The following is a 16,537-nucleotide window of genomic DNA, read 5'->3' as shown; positions in this document are numbered from 1 at the left end:
TTTTATATGTGGGTATACACTAGCATGAACATAAATTCATTTTTATTTTTACGAGATAGAAAAACTATTTCTCACATATTCTTAGCCAAAAATAGAAAATTAAGAAAGAAAAAGAGACAACGTACAAAAACAAGTTTAACAACAAAGATTAGTTTATATACCAAAAAAAAGAAGAAGAAGAAACTAGTGATACCTAAATTATACTAATAAGATTAGGGCAATACTTAATTATCTACTACTCTTCTATCATAATCTTCGACTTTCTATTTAAAATCATGTTTTTAGACTTCAGCCTATTAGCTGCTGTAAATTAATCACAATTAATATAAACATACGTCTAATATATCTATAATATTAGAGCCCAGATGAGAACGTAACAAGATAGGATGATTAAGGAAAAAATTTGTAATATACAATATTTATATATTACGTATGATTATTATGTGTATATTTATATTTGGATAAATATACGAAACCTGTATATTTATTGATTATTTACAAACTATATCACCTAAAGACATTATATTTTTTATATTATTATTATTTCACATAAAAAATGATCATGAGGTAGATGTGAAAGTGAAATTAAAACTAAAGGAAGTGGCCTTAGACTCAGCTTTCTTTGTTGGGTAATTACATTAATTAAGCAAATCAATTATGGGGAAAATGTCAAATTTGATGTAAATTAATATCCATCTTATTTTCAATTTATAACTAATTAATTAAATTAAAGAATGACTCTGCCATAGTTATGCATTAAGTAAATTTAGTTTGTTGCCAAATTGCTTTCTTATAGTGACTTGTGATTTATTTTTATCAATAAAAAAGACAATTTCTCTAGATAAGATTTGGAAAATGAATAGACTTGGCCTACTTGCTAAAAAATGAGTAGTAATTAGTTTTTAACTTCACCTTATACTTCAAATTTAATTTTTATATGACATACTTAAAATTTAATATCTTAAATAATAAAAAAAAAAATTTCTTTTTTTTTATAAATTAAAATCAATAGTAAAAGAAATGGAGTAGCTTTTAATTAATTATTTTTTTAAAAAATAAGAATGGATTGCTCCACTAATTTAGCTTTCTTCTCCTTTTTTTCTTTTAGCCCATAACTCTTTACTCTGCTCAAATAAATATTGTCTGTTACTTTTACACCGTTATTGCCACCATCTTTTCTCTCTCTTCTTTACCCTCCATGAATGAGCTGAACAACATAACTCCACTCCCCAATACTCACAAAGAGTCAACACCACCAAAAACCTCATAAAAAAATTAATTTTTGGCACAAACATTTATGCAAAATGGCTTCTTTTGACTCTATGAATTGCTAGTTCACATTCTAGAAAATGATGTTTTTGTTTTCTTTGAATTTAAAATTCTATTAATTTGTTTGTATCTGAGGTGGGGTTTTCAGTTATAGCATCAACCTGCCTGTTGATGTTACAAAATCCAAGATATCATTCTCTTTTTCTTCTTTTCTACCTGAAAAAATAGTATTTTTTTATCTGCTACCCCCTTCAAGAGTTTTTCTTCTGGTTTATGTTCTGTTTGTTCATTATTGATTTGGGTTTCTCAGTCTTGGAGCTCCTTTGAATGAAAAAGGTGACATCTTTACCCTTCTGCTGATGTTTCTTTTGATGGGTATTTCATATATTGTGCTTCTGTGGTGATTAAATAGTTGTTGTTTGTGTTACTGTTCATTTTCAAGAACTGCTGGTTTTAGTTTAAGGTCTAATTTTGTGTTCTTTTGGGATTTGAATGATGATGGAAGGTTTTGGATTGTTAGTGAAGAGTTTGATAATATTGGTGTTGGGAGTTCTGTGTGTTTCTGGTTTTGAACCTGCTGATAATTTCTTAGTAGATTGTGGATCATCTAAAGATACTAATGTTGGCAATAGGGTCTTTATGGCTGATAAATCAGCTTCAAAGTTTTTGTCAACTTCAAAAGATATATTGGCTGATACCCCTTCAAATTCAATTACAAAAGCTAATGATTCACCCCTTTATCAAACTGCTAGAATTTTTACTCAACAATCCAGCTATAAATTCCCAATTAGCCTGAAGGGGAGGCATTGGATTCGCCTTTATTTTTACCCGTTTGTTTACCAAATTTATGATATGCGCACTGCAATGTTCTCTGTTTCCACTCAAAATAATGTTCTTCTTGGCAATTTCTCTCCAAAAAATGCTTCTGTCAAGGAATTTTCAGTAAATGTTACCTCGAATGACCTTGTAGTAACGTTCTCTCCTTCGAGCAATTCATTTGCTTATATAAATGCTATGGAGATTGTCTCTGTACCTGATGTCCTTATAACTGATGATGCCTCCACCATTAGTCCAGCTGGGACATTCCGTGGTATGTATGCACAGGCTCTCGAAACGGTTGCTAGGGTAAACATGGGTGGATCGTTGGTGTCGTTTGATAATGATACACTTTGGAGAACTTGGGTTACTGATCAAAGTTTCTTGATCCAGCCGAGTTCAGCTAAGTCGGTTAGTAAGATTGGATCCGTAAAATATCCAGCAGATGGAGCAACACCAGATTTTGCACCACCGTCAGTTTATGGTACTTGTAGTGAGATGAACGTGGCTGGTGCTGGTGATGATTCTAATGCCAATTTTAACGTGACCTGGACGTTTAATGTGGATCCTGGGTTCCAATATTTCATTCGCTTACACTTCTGTGACATAGTGAGTATAGCTGCCAATCAGCTGCTGTTTAACATTTATGTGAACTCCTGGAACGTGGCTTCTGATTTTGATCCTGGTCAGAAAGTTCAGGGAATTTTGGCCACAGCTTATTACAATGACTATGTTACTCCAACCGCTAAAAGTAATAGGCTTAACGTTAGTGTGGGCCCATCACGAAGGAGTGCTTATCCTAATGCTTTCCTAAATGGACTGGAACTTCTGAAGTTGAATAATTCTCAGGGCAGCCTTAGTCAGGTAGGTTCTGTTCCTACTAACCCGAGTTCAAAGGCAAAGAAGAATGTCGGAGTCATCGTGGGTGTGTGTATAGGTGTCCCAGTTTTGTTGGTGATGGTTGGCATCTTATTTTGCATGCATAGAAGAAGAAAACAAGAAAAGTTAGCCCAGTCAAAAATATGGATTCCTTTATCTATGAATGGTGGCACTTCACACACCATGGGAAGCAAGTATTCAAACGGAACAACCATAAGTGCTGCTTCAAACATGAGTTATCGCGTTCCTTTTGCAGCTTTGCTGGAAGCAACAAGCAACTTCGATGAGAGTTTGGTCATTGGAATAGGTGGCTTTGGGAAGGTATACAAGGGTGTTTTGTATGATGGTACAAAGGTGGCTGTGAAAAGGGGTAATCCCAAGTCCCAACAAGGTCTTGCAGAGTTCCGAACGGAAATCGAGATGCTTTCTCAGTTCCGCCATCGGCATCTGGTTTCATTGATGGGATACTGTGATGAAAAAAATGAAATGATTCTAGTTTATGAGTATATGGAGAATGGGACCCTCAAGAGCCATCTGTATGGGTCAGATCTACCCAGTATGAGCTGGAAGCAGAGGCTGGAGATATGCATCGGGTCGGCCAGAGGTCTGCACTACCTTCATACTGGCTATGCTAAGGCAGTAATACATCGTGATGTCAAGTCCGCAAACATACTGCTTGATGAGAGTTTTATGGCAAAAGTTGCTGATTTTGGACTATCCAAGACAGGGCCTGAGCTTGATCAAACTCATGTTAGCACAGCCGTGAAAGGAAGTTTTGGCTACCTAGATCCTGAATATTTTAGAAGGCAACAACTGACAGAAAAATCTGATGTTTATTCTTTCGGTGTTGTTTTATTTGAAGTTCTTTGTGCTAGGCCTGTCATAGATCCATCTCTTCCGAGAGAGATGGTCAACTTAGCTGAATGGGCAATGAAGTGGCAGAAGATGGGACAACTGGAACAAATAATAGATTCCAATCTTGAGGGCAAAATAAGACCAGATTCCCTCAGGAAGTTTGGTGAAACAGCAGAGAAATGCTTAGCTGATTTTGGTGTAGACAGGCCATCAATGGGCGATGTGCTGTGGAATCTGGAGTATGCACTTCAACTTCAAGAAGCTGTCATTCAAGATGATCCTGAAGAAAACAGCACCATCCTTATTGGCGAGCTCTCTCCACAAGTCGATGATTTCAGTCAAGTTGATCCCGGTGCTTCTGCTGCTCATAGCGGAACACCAAATGTGGATGATCTCTCTGGTGTTTCCATGAGTAGAGTTTTCTCACAATTGGTCAAGTCTGAGGGTAGATAATTAAGTAAAAAGGTACATACAGTGTTTAGGTGTTTGTTAATTCCACTTTTGTTTGTGACATATAAAGATTGATCTTTTCTTTCTTTTGTAACAGTTTATTCTACGAATTTCCGAGTTTTATATAGGAATGTATATTTGAAAACATGCATTCTTCTACCTGTGGATCTTCTTTTCATTTTCTTGGGCATGCCCATTCATGTCATGCCATTGAGAATCTGGATGTTTAATGTGTTTGAGATACTGCAAAATTAGTGGCTTCGGAGATCGGAATATAGTCAAATATTAAGGCTTTTTCTCCCTTTTTAATTTACTGGCAAAAGCTTATTAGTTTTCTCCCTCTTAAGATCGAAATTGTTTGCTCATTGTTGTCATAAATGTTTAAACATTCTTTGAAGATGAAGGTAGGGAGATATGTCAGTTCATTGGCTAAATTGAACTTATGCACTATGAGGCCCGGGTCATTGGTCTAGTGGTAAGAATGCAATCAAAAGTCTGGTACTTAAGTGGAGAAGGGCGGGATCATTATCCATGAGTTATGGACCGTATCACTGGGGCCTTGAGGATTTCTCAGTTATTAAAGTCAGCTTCTGTGAGATGGAGTTTCTGTGGCTCCTCTTCAACATCACCTTACAATTTTCTATGAGGTAAGTATGGTCTTGCTTAAATATGTTCTTTTTCTTTATAGAATCTTTTATCATCATATATTCTTTTATCATCATATATTTTCTTGTCACTCTATTTTGACAAGAAAGAATATATTTCACTAATTTCTATGGAAAAAGATGTCAAAGACAGATTAACTGAACTAGTATCGAAAACCTTTTATATATATATATACTTCAGAGACTGGTTGCTGAACCATCAACATCTTCAAGATCAGATGACATTCTTCAGAGATTACTTACTGGTGTTTTACATGCCAAGGATGATAAAGCCCGTAAAGAGATGAAAAAAGTGATATCTCGTTTGCTAAGAGAAAACACTAGCAATAGTAGCAGTCATGAAAGTAATCTTGATATCTCAAGGGATACTCTCTATCATTTTTGTCATAGATGCCTCACTTCGCTAATACTTAGCTTGTCTGAAGCTACATCCGTGGATGACAACAGGCAGCAGGACCGAGGGGTTCTAATGGGTGAGATTGCTCGTGAAGCAGACAATCTGCAGTGGCTAGTTGATATCCTAATCGACAGGAAAATGGGGGATGAGTTTGTGAAACTATGGGCAGAACAAAAAGAACTTTCCATTCTTCACTCCAAGATTCTCACCATGTATCGACATGAAATCAGCAAGATCACCGCACAACTTTGCATTGCAATTGGTAGGGGAAATTTGTTAGTGCCAAAAGATGTTAGATACTGTTTGTTATCGACATGGCTGGAAAGTCTCTATGACGATTTTGGGTGGATGAAGAGGGCTGGTAGATCTATTGACAAGAAGCTGGTAGAAGAGTGACTTGGTCAGACTATTCTAACACTACCCTTGGCTCAACAACAAACCATTCTGCTTAACTGGTTCGATCGATTCCTTAACAAAGGAGATGACTGTCCCAATATTCAGAGAGCTTTCGAAGTTTGGTGGAGAAGGTCATTTGTTAAACAATACACAGTCGATTCTCAGTTACAATTAGCTATCTTTTATTATACAGAGTGAGAAGGAGAGATTGTACAATGTCAATCTTGGTTTGTTACATGCTCCTATACACCAAAGTATATATGAAAATGCATGCCCCCACCATTTTTTTAAACAATCATGTAGTTCAGTTTCTGTTGTAAATTTGGATCTTCAGTTCGTCTGATGATTTATCTATAAGGAGAGGGAAGAGCAAGCAGAAATATAATATACTCCAAATCAAGATCATCTAGTTGTATAAAGATGGCAGTAATTTCGATATACAACCAAACCAACCCCAAAAAATGAATAAGACACTATTATCAAAGATAGTCTTGTTAGAATCTCGAAATTTAAAAAGTAAAGATCAATCAAAATACATGTAAATTGACATCTAATTGCCCAAAAAGTTATTAGTGGAAACTTTTATCGCCACAAAAACTAGGCTTTAGAACAACTTTTATCTGCCGCAGAAAGGATTACAGTTGCTTTTCATGGCGACTAAAACCGTTGCTAAAAGGTATGAATATCGTCGCTAAAAGTCACTTTTAATGGCGACTTAAGTCGTCGCTGATAGGTATGAAGGTCGTCGCTAAAAGTCGCTTTTAGCAGCGACTAAAGTCGTCGCTAAAGGTTATGAATGTCGTCGCTAAAAGTTACTTTTAATGGCGACTTCGCTAATAGGTATGTCGTCGCTAAAAGTTGTTTTTGACTATAGTCGTCGCTAATAGGTATGAAGGTCGTCGTAAAAGTTACTTCGTGGCGACTAAAGTCGTCGCTAAAGGTTATGAAGGTCGTCGCTAAAAGTCACTTTTAATGGCGACTAAAGTCGTCGCTAATAGATATGAAGGTCGTTTAGCTGCGACTAAAGTCGTCAGTAATAGGTACGAAGGTCGTCGCTAAAAGTTGCTTTTAGCAGCGACTAAAGTCGTCGCTAATAGGTATGAAGGTCGTCGCTAAAAGTTGCTTTTAGCAGCGACTATAGTCGTCGCTAAAGGTTATGAAGGTCGTCGCTAAGTTGCTTTTAGCAGCGACTAATGTCGTCGCTAAAGGTTATGAAGGTCGTCGATAAAAGTTGCTTTTAGCAGCGACCAGTCGTCGCGAAAAGTCTCTTTTAGTGGCGACTATAGTCGTCGCTAATAGGTGTGAAGGTCGTCGCTAAATTCCTTTAGTGGCGACAGATATTGTCGCTATAGGTATGAAGGTCGTCGCTAAAAGTAATATTTAGTGGCGACTTTTATTGCCGCTAAAAGGTATGAAGTTGTCGCTAAAAGTCGCTTTTAGTGGCGACAAAAGTCGTGCTAAAAGTTGCTTTCAATGGCGACTAAAGTCGTCGCTAAAAGCTGTTTTTAGTGTCGACTTAAACGCCACTAAAGGGTATGAATGTCGTCGCTAAAACCAATCTCTAGCGGCAAATTCAATCGCCACTAAAACCTAGTTTAGCGACAGCAAGCATATATAGTTGCCACGATAATCAACCTTTAGCGACTACTATGATCGTCGCTAACATACCATTGTCGCCACTAAAACTATTCATTAGCGACAACTGTTATCCCGCTAATAAATATAGTCATTGCCACTAAAAAGAAGCATTAGTGACAACCTGTTCTTGCCGTTTCATGAATATCTATTACGATCTTATTAATTGTGTGGTCTCTAAAGGCAAACAGACACATTTGCTAGTTCAACCAAGCCACAATGCAGAAAAAAATCAAATTTACCTAATTTCGTATGAATTTTTGATGATACGTGATCTCGACTTATTTTTTACCGAAATTCTTTTAAAATATTAGCTTTCTGTTATCACAAGGCGATAATGATAACAAAAACCTGGGCTAGGAATCTGGTTGAACAATGTTTAAACATAAACGAGGAAATTAGAACCAGAAGCTGGTATCACATTAATATTAGAATATATCTTTTATGTATACATGTATATACATTTAACCTGATATATATCACAGCAGACACACTCCACTACTACTACTCTTAACAAATGTTCTTTTGTTAAAAAAAAAAACAAGTTTTAGCATTCTGCAATTCCCTGCTGGAAAATGGTCAGGTATGATTCACTTTGGATACAGACTTTGCCTAAGCATGATCATAATACGCATAAGCTATTCTTTCAAACTGCGTATCCTTTTAAACTGGTTGCTAATTATGCCTGGATCCCAAATCAACCTTTGTAAAGGTCCTCTGGTTCTATTTCTCAGCCCAATGGTTACTATAGGTATCGACATTGGGCTTGGACTGATTCATAACATGTAGTCTACGATGAATAAAGTGATTGAGAACCATTAACTCATAGGTTCAATTTTCAGCGGAAGCAAAAAAAATTACTAGATAGCTTCTTTCCATCTTAGTCTTGATAGATAAAAGTTACCCGATATATAAGACCACTTTCATTAAGGCAAAGAGATGTAAAAATTGTGTGTGTTCAGAATTTTAATGCTATTAATTACATATGCACATCATTGTGTTCTCAGCCCACATCTGAGAATAGGGCATTGTGAATGAATTATTGCTATAAACATGTATGATTATACTTGTGGCAACACACTGGAAATTTCAAGTGTATGATGGAATATATAAAGATATAATGAAACTCATCATAACTTAAAGATGATAGAATGCACCATTAATAATCATATTTACTTTCTTTTTTTGCGATAAAGCTCTTTTGGACTATGGGGTAATTGTAGGTTACACATCGAAACGACGTAAGGGTCTTATTTTTTTTTTTAAACTTAATTTTTTCGTAATATTTACATATCTAAACTATGCAAGAGTTCTATTACCGTCCTAAATTTAGTTGTGAAGATTGCACAAATTTTTGTGTTTAACCTGTTATATATATTAAGATAATGTTGTTGAATGCATTTTTGCACTGATTTTTGCTTAAGTGATATCCGACTAATTAGAGCGTATGCAAAGTTTACCATAACGAGACTATTTCCAAAAGACGTTCAGCTCATCGAGTATATCAATTCAAGTAAAAGAAAAAAAAAACATAACAGTTAATAAGTAAAGTAGTATGGAACCTACCAGAATGAAACAATACGAGCGGTAAAATAGTGGAATAACCGAAACACAATACACAACAAATGACCGTAGATAACAAAAGCAAAACGACAATCTATCCCTACTAACTTTCTATGGCTTTTGATTAGGCGCCAAGGTAAAGTTCAAAATGTGTATGCAAACATTTATTATTTGTTAAAGAAAATGGATCAAAAGATATATCTTACCTTAAAATTTTCGTCATTACAGGTTGTATTAGCATTTAGTTAACAATGCATTAGTACCATCAAAATTATACAATTGGTGCATAGTTAAGTTCGTCTGACAATCAAAATAACTACGCCTAAATTTTTCAACAATTGATATAACATAGACTTCATAAGAGATCACTACATGAGATGTAATTTTGAGAATTAACCCAAATTAGTCTCCGTCATTAGACGAAAATTGTAATTTTACACAATTTTTAGTTGAGAATTACACTACTAACAATGCTAAGAATTTTAATGATAGATCTAAAAAGTTTCTCTTGATCTAAAATTAATTGTCTATTTTCCCGCTCTACATAAGTTATTGTTATATCTTTCAAGTAATTAAATCTAAGTCATTGATATTAATATTAGATATGTAATAACTGACACTTATTCCGCATAATATAATTTATTTTTCACAATTTTTATTTTATTCTTCGAACAGAAAAAAGACAATCAAAAGTCAAAGAAGCAAGCAGTATACGTAGTTTGAACATAATACTTCCTCCGTTTCAAAAAAGATGACCTAGTTTGACTTGGAACGGAGTAAGAAAAGAAAGAAGACTTTTTAATCTTGTGATTCTACATTAAAGTTATGTCAAATGTACCAAAATGTCCTTTAATCTTGTGATCTTAAACATGTCACGTGAAAAGTTAAAGTTAAAGTGTTGCCAAAAAAGAAAAGTGATCAATCTTTTTAAAACAGACTAAAAAAAATATAATTATTTTTTTTTAAACGGAGAAAGTAACAATAACCGACTCATTAAAATATATAATATAACAAATCAAAAGACTTTCACAATATATAGAACAAAATGACGACTAAGATTCTTCAAATGGGCCCAAGTGTGCACTATGTGATAATTACATCGTCCCATACTTCATCGACATATTATTATGATAAGAATTTTTACTTTTTATAAAAAAAATTGAGTTTGGTATTAATTATGTATAGAGAAAATTTTGTTACGAGTGTCTCCTCCAAATAAATCATGTAGCCTGCGATTAATTAAAGTTTCAATATAAATTTCAGATAATAGGAGAAAAAAATAAAAATTAATAAGAAAGATACATATCGCATTGGTTTAATCTAAAATGAATAATACAATTACATTATGTTAAAAATATTTTTATAAGTTGTTTCTTGAGCTGAAAAAAGGAAGGAGGGGAAAATGGAAAAGAAAATGAATAAATTAAAGTAAACATAATACAACAATACTTGCATTGTAAGCTCCAATAATTTTATATTTCATAATCAGAACTTTATAATATATTTTTTTGTTTCTTGGTCGGTCCATTTCTTTTTCCACCCTTATCTTTTGGCACACTTCTTCTTTTAATCATATTCTCCACTGAGCCCCCACCCCCACCCTCTTGGTTAAGCATGGAGTATTATATATGCTAGTAATCAGTGAGGGTTATGATGGTCAGAATAGTAAGTACATCATCATTTTTAATTAAAAAAAAATTTTGTGCAAATTTAGTGAAGTATGAAATCATTTTTATTACGAAATGTTTTATTTTTAATATAGAATATTCTTATGTAAATTTAAATTTAGTTGAATTCAATACAGATATTGAGCTCCCGGGGTAATTATGGAATAGCAAATCAGAAAGTTGACCTTCTTTGCAATTATAGCAGTGTATATAGTGTTTTGGTTACTTAAAAATACCAGCATGTTAAATAGTCCATTATATTTAATTGGTTTAAATATACTGATGACACTAATAAGTTTAAATTATCGATGTCAATTTATATTAGTTAAATCCGTAGAAATTTAAAAAGGTGAAATAAGAACTTTTTTTAGTATTAAGATTATGGATTCTTTAATTAGAAGTGGTTGGTTTTCCAATTATGTCCATATATGGGCCACTTATCTTGACAAAAGGTGTATACAATTGTGTTATATTTTGTATCATTGACTTTTTTTGGGGTTTTTTTGGGTAAGAAGGAACCGTAACCATTAGTTTTTGGATACGTGTTCGATAAATTTCTCTCTAATAATAATAGTTTGCAAATATAGAATATTTAAACCGCGATAAACACTTCTTTAATTTGATTGTTGTGGCCTTTTAGCGAGATAAAATTATTTTTTACATTAAAACATTGAATATTTTGCATTTAAAAAAAATATTTTAGTAATGTATAGAGATAGGTGTCACTCTATTTTGACAAGAAAGAATATATTACACTATTTTTTTTTATGGAAAATGATGTCAAAGACAGATTAACTGTTAATATAACTAGCGTAAAAAACCTTTTTATATATACTTCTCGGTCAATATTAATTGTTCACCTTACTAAATCAAAAAAATATTAATTAAAATTTTTCTTATATTACTCTCGAAATTATTTTTTTTAAATTGTTCACATTTGTTTGTAAAATTAAAAAAAAAATTGAAGGAGTGAACAATAAACTTATCTTCTTATTTATGATTTCTTAAGCATTATACGAAAAAAAAGTGATCAACTAAAATAGAAGAAAGGAGTACGATCAGTTTCATAAATTTAATTTTACTAAGCAAATATATCCTCCATGATCAGTTAACATTGAACCGCATAATCCCAATATGCCATTCTTGTAAAGTTTAAGCACATACATTAATTTCAAATATTCGAACAAGATCCCGTGTAAACAAAACTCAAGACAAAGTATACAAAAAAAGAAATGAAAATAGAAAGGAAATTAAAATTGTATGTGATCTTTGAAGTAAACATAATTTAGAATCCATTAACAAGTTTGATTTCTCATAAAATTCACACAATCAATAGTAATTATCTCATGAGATCACTTTTTTGTTGTTGCAAAAAATTATCCGAGATAATTATTATTAGTTGAATAATTATATGAGAAAATTAACCTATTAATTAACCAACCACATCGACCTTAGTTGTACAAGATAGTAACCTCCGAAAAATCGAAGCCAACGCCGCGCAAGAGAACTCCTTAGCTTTACTAAACCCTTTACACTTCCTTCTCGTTCTCCGTGCCCGGCCACCACCACCACCACCATCGCCACCGTCAATCCGACGAGGCAATTTCCTCTTTCTTTTGCCATAACATTTTACATGAGATTTCTTCTCATCACTCAAATTCACTTGATCTTCCCTTGAAAAAGTATAGCTCCTCAAATATAATTGCCTACACGAAATACTATCCACCACCTTCGGACCAGTATCACGATCACGACCACGACCACGACCACGACCATGATCATGATTTTTTGAGCTGACTGATCTTATAAATTCGGCATCCGATTCGGGCCACTTGTACAAGTTTACGTAAGTGGCCCGGACCGGAGCACGAGCGTCGTTGATGCAATTCGATATGCATGCGGAGGCCATTTTTTTAATTTTTTTTTCTATCGACGTTTGGAATTTAATTAAGAGTATTGTTTATATAGATAGGGATGGAAAAGAAAGCTTATTTTTGAAGAGAAGTTTGTTTAAAGTCATGGGGTTTTCTAGTGGCATGGAGAATGAGGGGGTGAGTTATATATGGTATATTTTATGCATGTTAGAGCGTAAGAAAATGTTGTACTAATTGTGGGGTGGGGGGGTGGGGGGGAAAAAATTTGGCATCATTTGAGTTAATTAAATGTGTGTGGGGAAGTGATTTGTTCAAATAATTCATTACTTAAAGACATGGTAGAATAATTTAAGGAAATATATTTATATTATATGTGTATTTGGTGATGCTTGAATCAAAATATATTCACCTTATCATAATTAATTAGTTATAAATATATTACGTAATTTAAAGGGAAAATAATTATATTATATGTGTAGTGGTGATGCTTGTATCAAAATATATTCACCTTATCATAATTAAGTATATCATGATTCTTTCTCCTTCTTCACCATAACTATTTTTTCCATTGCTTTTCCAACTCTTTAATTTGTTCTTGCAAATGTATCAAATCTTAGAAAAAATAAGAAATATGTGAGAACTGAATTTGTTGTAATTTTTTTTCTTTTTTTAACAAATATATATTGTCATTTTTATTTATTTAAAAAAACATCCAGAAGTTGTCGTATTATGTGCCTTTTTAATAGTCAAATGTTTTAAGTGGTATATTGCCATTTTTCTAAAGCTTAATTAATGAGTGGATAAAATGTAATGTCAAATGTCATCTAGAATTTGGACAAGAATTTCAAAGCAACAAACGCCGAATGATTCTATATCAATGTTCTTAAAGACGTTTTTCAAATTAAGTTTTAAGATAAAATATATTAAAAATATTTTGAAGCTTAAATGTAAAATATAAATACATTAATAAGATTATTTCAATACTTAATTAAAATTCCATTGTTTTAAAAATATTTTGCAGTAAATTATGCTTTTTTGGTGATGGTATTTGTATTATAGTATTTTTTTTCTCTAAAATATATAGATAAATATATTATAAATGACTAATAAATCACCCGTCAATAGTAAAATAATTGAGGGATCGAATATACAATTATAATAATAATGACTATGACTAGTGACCATGTGATCTCTAATCGGGAAATTACACACTCATCCCTACTAGCTTTTCTGTTCACTTTTAATTATTGCAATTTTATTTTCGAGTCAAATTATAAAAAAAAAATTACGATAAAAATATAATTTATTATATTTTTATATATTTTTTAAATATTAAATTAATACAAATTAGTTTGACATAAAAAAATAGTCAAATTTAATTTTGAAAAATACAATACAACGACAAAAAAAATAGATTGAGCATGTCTTGAAAAGTCAAATATAACATTAATATTCATTTTTTAAAAGTAAATTCCCTTTTCGACCATCTAAAGGGGGACTGAAGAAACCTAATACTAGAGTTTGTCGAGTTGCCATTTTTATAATTCACCAGAGAAATTTAAAATTTAAAGAAATATATGTATATAAAAAAAAGAAGTTAAATTAGCATGAGGGTATGTAATTTTTTTAACAAACACGATCAGAATAAATCTTTACACCTCCAAGCTCGTTTTTTGACTTATAAATCTAAAGTATATTATCATCAACAAAAATATGATAGAATAGTTAAAATATTTTCACTTTAAACTAAAGGAGCAGATTGAGTCGTTGAAAAAATATAGAAATCCCTAATATAAAACACTCAATATAATACATTTCAAAGAATATAAAGGAAAAAAATATGTCGTGTCGTTGAAAACTTGAATAAACGCTTTTTAAGTACCTAAATAGAAGAGCAGAGAATATAAGACATAAAACGAGTTCTGCAAGCGTTTTATGAGTAAAATTCTGTATAAGACATAAAACGAGTTCTGCAAGCGTTTTATGAGTAAAATTCTGTATCTTTTTATTTATTGTTGAAATAACTATATTACCTCTTCCGTTTAATTATATTTGTCCGCTCTTTTTAAAGTATATTTATTTATTTCGTTTATTATTTTTATAATATCAAGAAAAGATAAATATTTTCTTTTATAAAAATGTCCTGTTATTGAAAACTTAGAAACGCTTCTCAGATACCTAAATAGAAGAGCTGAGAATATAAGGCATAAAACACAATCAACGAATGCGATTTATGAGTAAAATTATGTGTCTTCTTATTTATTATTGAAGTTACTATATTACCCCTTCACTCTAATTTTATTTGTCCATTATTTTAAGTAATGTGAGGAGAAAATGTTATGGAGCCAAATTCATATTAAACTATGACAGAAAAGAAAGGATTCTAAGTACAAAAAGGAAGTGAAAGAAATATTAACTATGGTAAAATTCTTTAGTTAACCAAACAAATCTGAGTTATTACATTATTTATATGACATGTGTCAAAATATTAAAAGGGCAATGGAGGAACTAGAGAAATCCATATTAGTGGAGAGGAGTCAAATCCATAAACTATAGAACAAAGAAATTGAAAGCCAAAAAAGAGACATTTTGAACATAGAGATAAGATCGAAAGACAAATGTTCCATGCTATAAGTATGGGTCCGCACACATTTCATCGATCGTCTATCGTATATTTGAAAGTGTATGTTGTATGCATGTACTTTGTATAGATGATTATAAAGTGTATGAAATTGATCTTATATACATTTACATTATATTTTAGTTAGGCAAAGATATTATATATTTATTATGCGTGTAAATACAATTGTTTTATTATTATTATTCACACGAATATAGTATATGCGCTATGTTTTGAAGCCAAATATTACTACATCTCGTAATAAGCAAAAGTGTCATTGATTTTCATAAACCCAGTATCCGACCTATCTCTTTCTGCCGATTCCCCGGGTTGTCGGAATCTCTGGTTCGATCAGGACCAGGAGCCCCATTCATTCGTTTATGGGAGCGACTCTCTGTTCCATTCTCTACCGGGTCATCAAGTGATTAGCCAGCTCAATCCATTTTCCCATCCGATGATCTTCACCCTAGGACTAACTCTGTTCGACCTGCCTTGATTGCCTAGCTAATACTACCGTCGCAAGCAACCTCTCAAAAAATAGGGAGTGAACGACCCTTCTATCTAGATCGGTGCAAGTGACTTGGTATAGAGCCGTGTAGTCGTCGGTTTTACCACCAAAATGCCTATGAGATAGTGGTAGTGGTCGGCCTTTCGAATGCCTTCTTCCTTACTTTTCTGAGAAGCCCCTTACGACTATACTATAAAGGACAGGGGGGTGTTCGCCTTTGGAAACTTAGCTACTTAAGTCCTTCTCAGAAAGTCAAAGTAAGGGCGAACGTCATTCTGTTCTACAGCTACAACACTATATATTTCTTATATATTTTAAACATGAAAATAGCACTATTATATGAAAAGTATATCTACATATATACACTATGTATATGAAATGTATATTGTATATATCTATACACAAGCTACATTCTGACTATAATATGTCTTTTAATTTTATGTGGTCATCCAATTGTGAATATTTTATCGCGATGACTAAGACTTATATACTCTCCTCAAATAATAATGGGAATCTATTTGAACGGCTGCAAAGCAATGACCAAAGGACACCAATTCCAAATCTTTAAAACAAGGAGTGCTCCAACTTGAACTACTTTTTCAACCTTTCTTCTTGTTGTTGTTTTGCCCTTTTTTAGAGTGTGGCTTTTGACCACAAAGGGAGGAAAGGACGTGAATGGTCCACAAAAATAGGCTTTGACTCTTAGAATCTATTATTGTAGCCCACTTAATGCAAAAGCCCAAATCAAATCTACTAGTGTTAATGACACCTTTTGCCCCACCACAAGTCGTTTTTGGAATCGTCATTTAATTTTTACCCGATAGTTTAAGAGGGAAATTATAACTTTATCCATTTTGAGTAAAAACTTCAAACATTCACAACGAAGGTTATGAAAATTCTCTTTTGAAGTTTGCAAACTTTAGACGTTTCTTATTATATTAAG

The 16,537-nt window shown here is 32.8% G+C and overlaps 2 protein-coding genes and 1 pseudogene across 3 annotated transcripts; 2 read left to right on the top strand and 1 right to left on the bottom strand.

The window, feature by feature from the left end:
• Nucleotides 1-1,135: 1,135 nt before the first annotated feature.
• Nucleotides 1,136-6,022, top strand: LOC107005095 (receptor-like protein kinase HERK 1). 2 transcript variants are annotated; one of them, XR_001454833.2, is made up of 3 exons: nt 1,136-4,284; nt 4,668-4,916; nt 5,116-6,022. XR_001454833.2 is itself a non-coding variant. In XM_015203588.2 (2 exons), exon 1 carries the CDS (start codon nt 1,762-1,764, stop codon nt 4,270-4,272), a length of 2,511 nt encoding a protein of 836 aa, XP_015059074.1. In that variant the 5' UTR covers nt 1,136-1,761; the 3' UTR covers nt 4,273-4,284; nt 4,668-6,022. The 2 variants fall into 2 exon arrangements, 1 of the variants encoding a protein (XP_015059074.1); XM_015203588.2 differs by having other exon boundaries at nt 4,668-6,022.
• On the top strand, nt 5,077-6,022 carry LOC107004063 (annotated as a pseudogene).
• A 5,632-nt stretch (nt 6,023-11,654) lies between these two features.
• Nucleotides 11,655-12,644, bottom strand: LOC107004078. The gene has a single exon (XM_015202308.2). The coding sequence runs from the start codon at nt 12,499-12,501 to the stop codon at nt 12,025-12,027; it is 477 nt and encodes a 158-aa protein (XP_015057794.1). The 5' UTR covers nt 12,502-12,644; the 3' UTR covers nt 11,655-12,024.
• Nucleotides 12,645-16,537: the final 3,893 nt, after the last annotated feature.

The sequence above is a fragment of the Solanum pennellii genome, chromosome 11 (assembly GCF_001406875.1).
Source record: "Solanum pennellii chromosome 11, SPENNV200".
Classification (NCBI taxonomy): domain Eukaryota; kingdom Viridiplantae; phylum Streptophyta; class Magnoliopsida; order Solanales; family Solanaceae; genus Solanum; species Solanum pennellii.
Note: the sequence above shows the minus strand (reverse complement) of the source record. Positions and strands in the feature narration are given on the sequence as shown.

Coding starts and splice junctions, on each gene's coding strand:
- LOC107004078 (XM_015202308.2), bottom strand. CDS start 12,501: ATGGCCTCCGCATGCATATCGAATTGCATCAACGACGCTCGTGCTCCG.
- LOC107005095 (XM_015203588.2), top strand. CDS start 1,762: ATGATGATGGAAGGTTTTGGATTGTTAGTGAAGAGTTTGATAATATTG.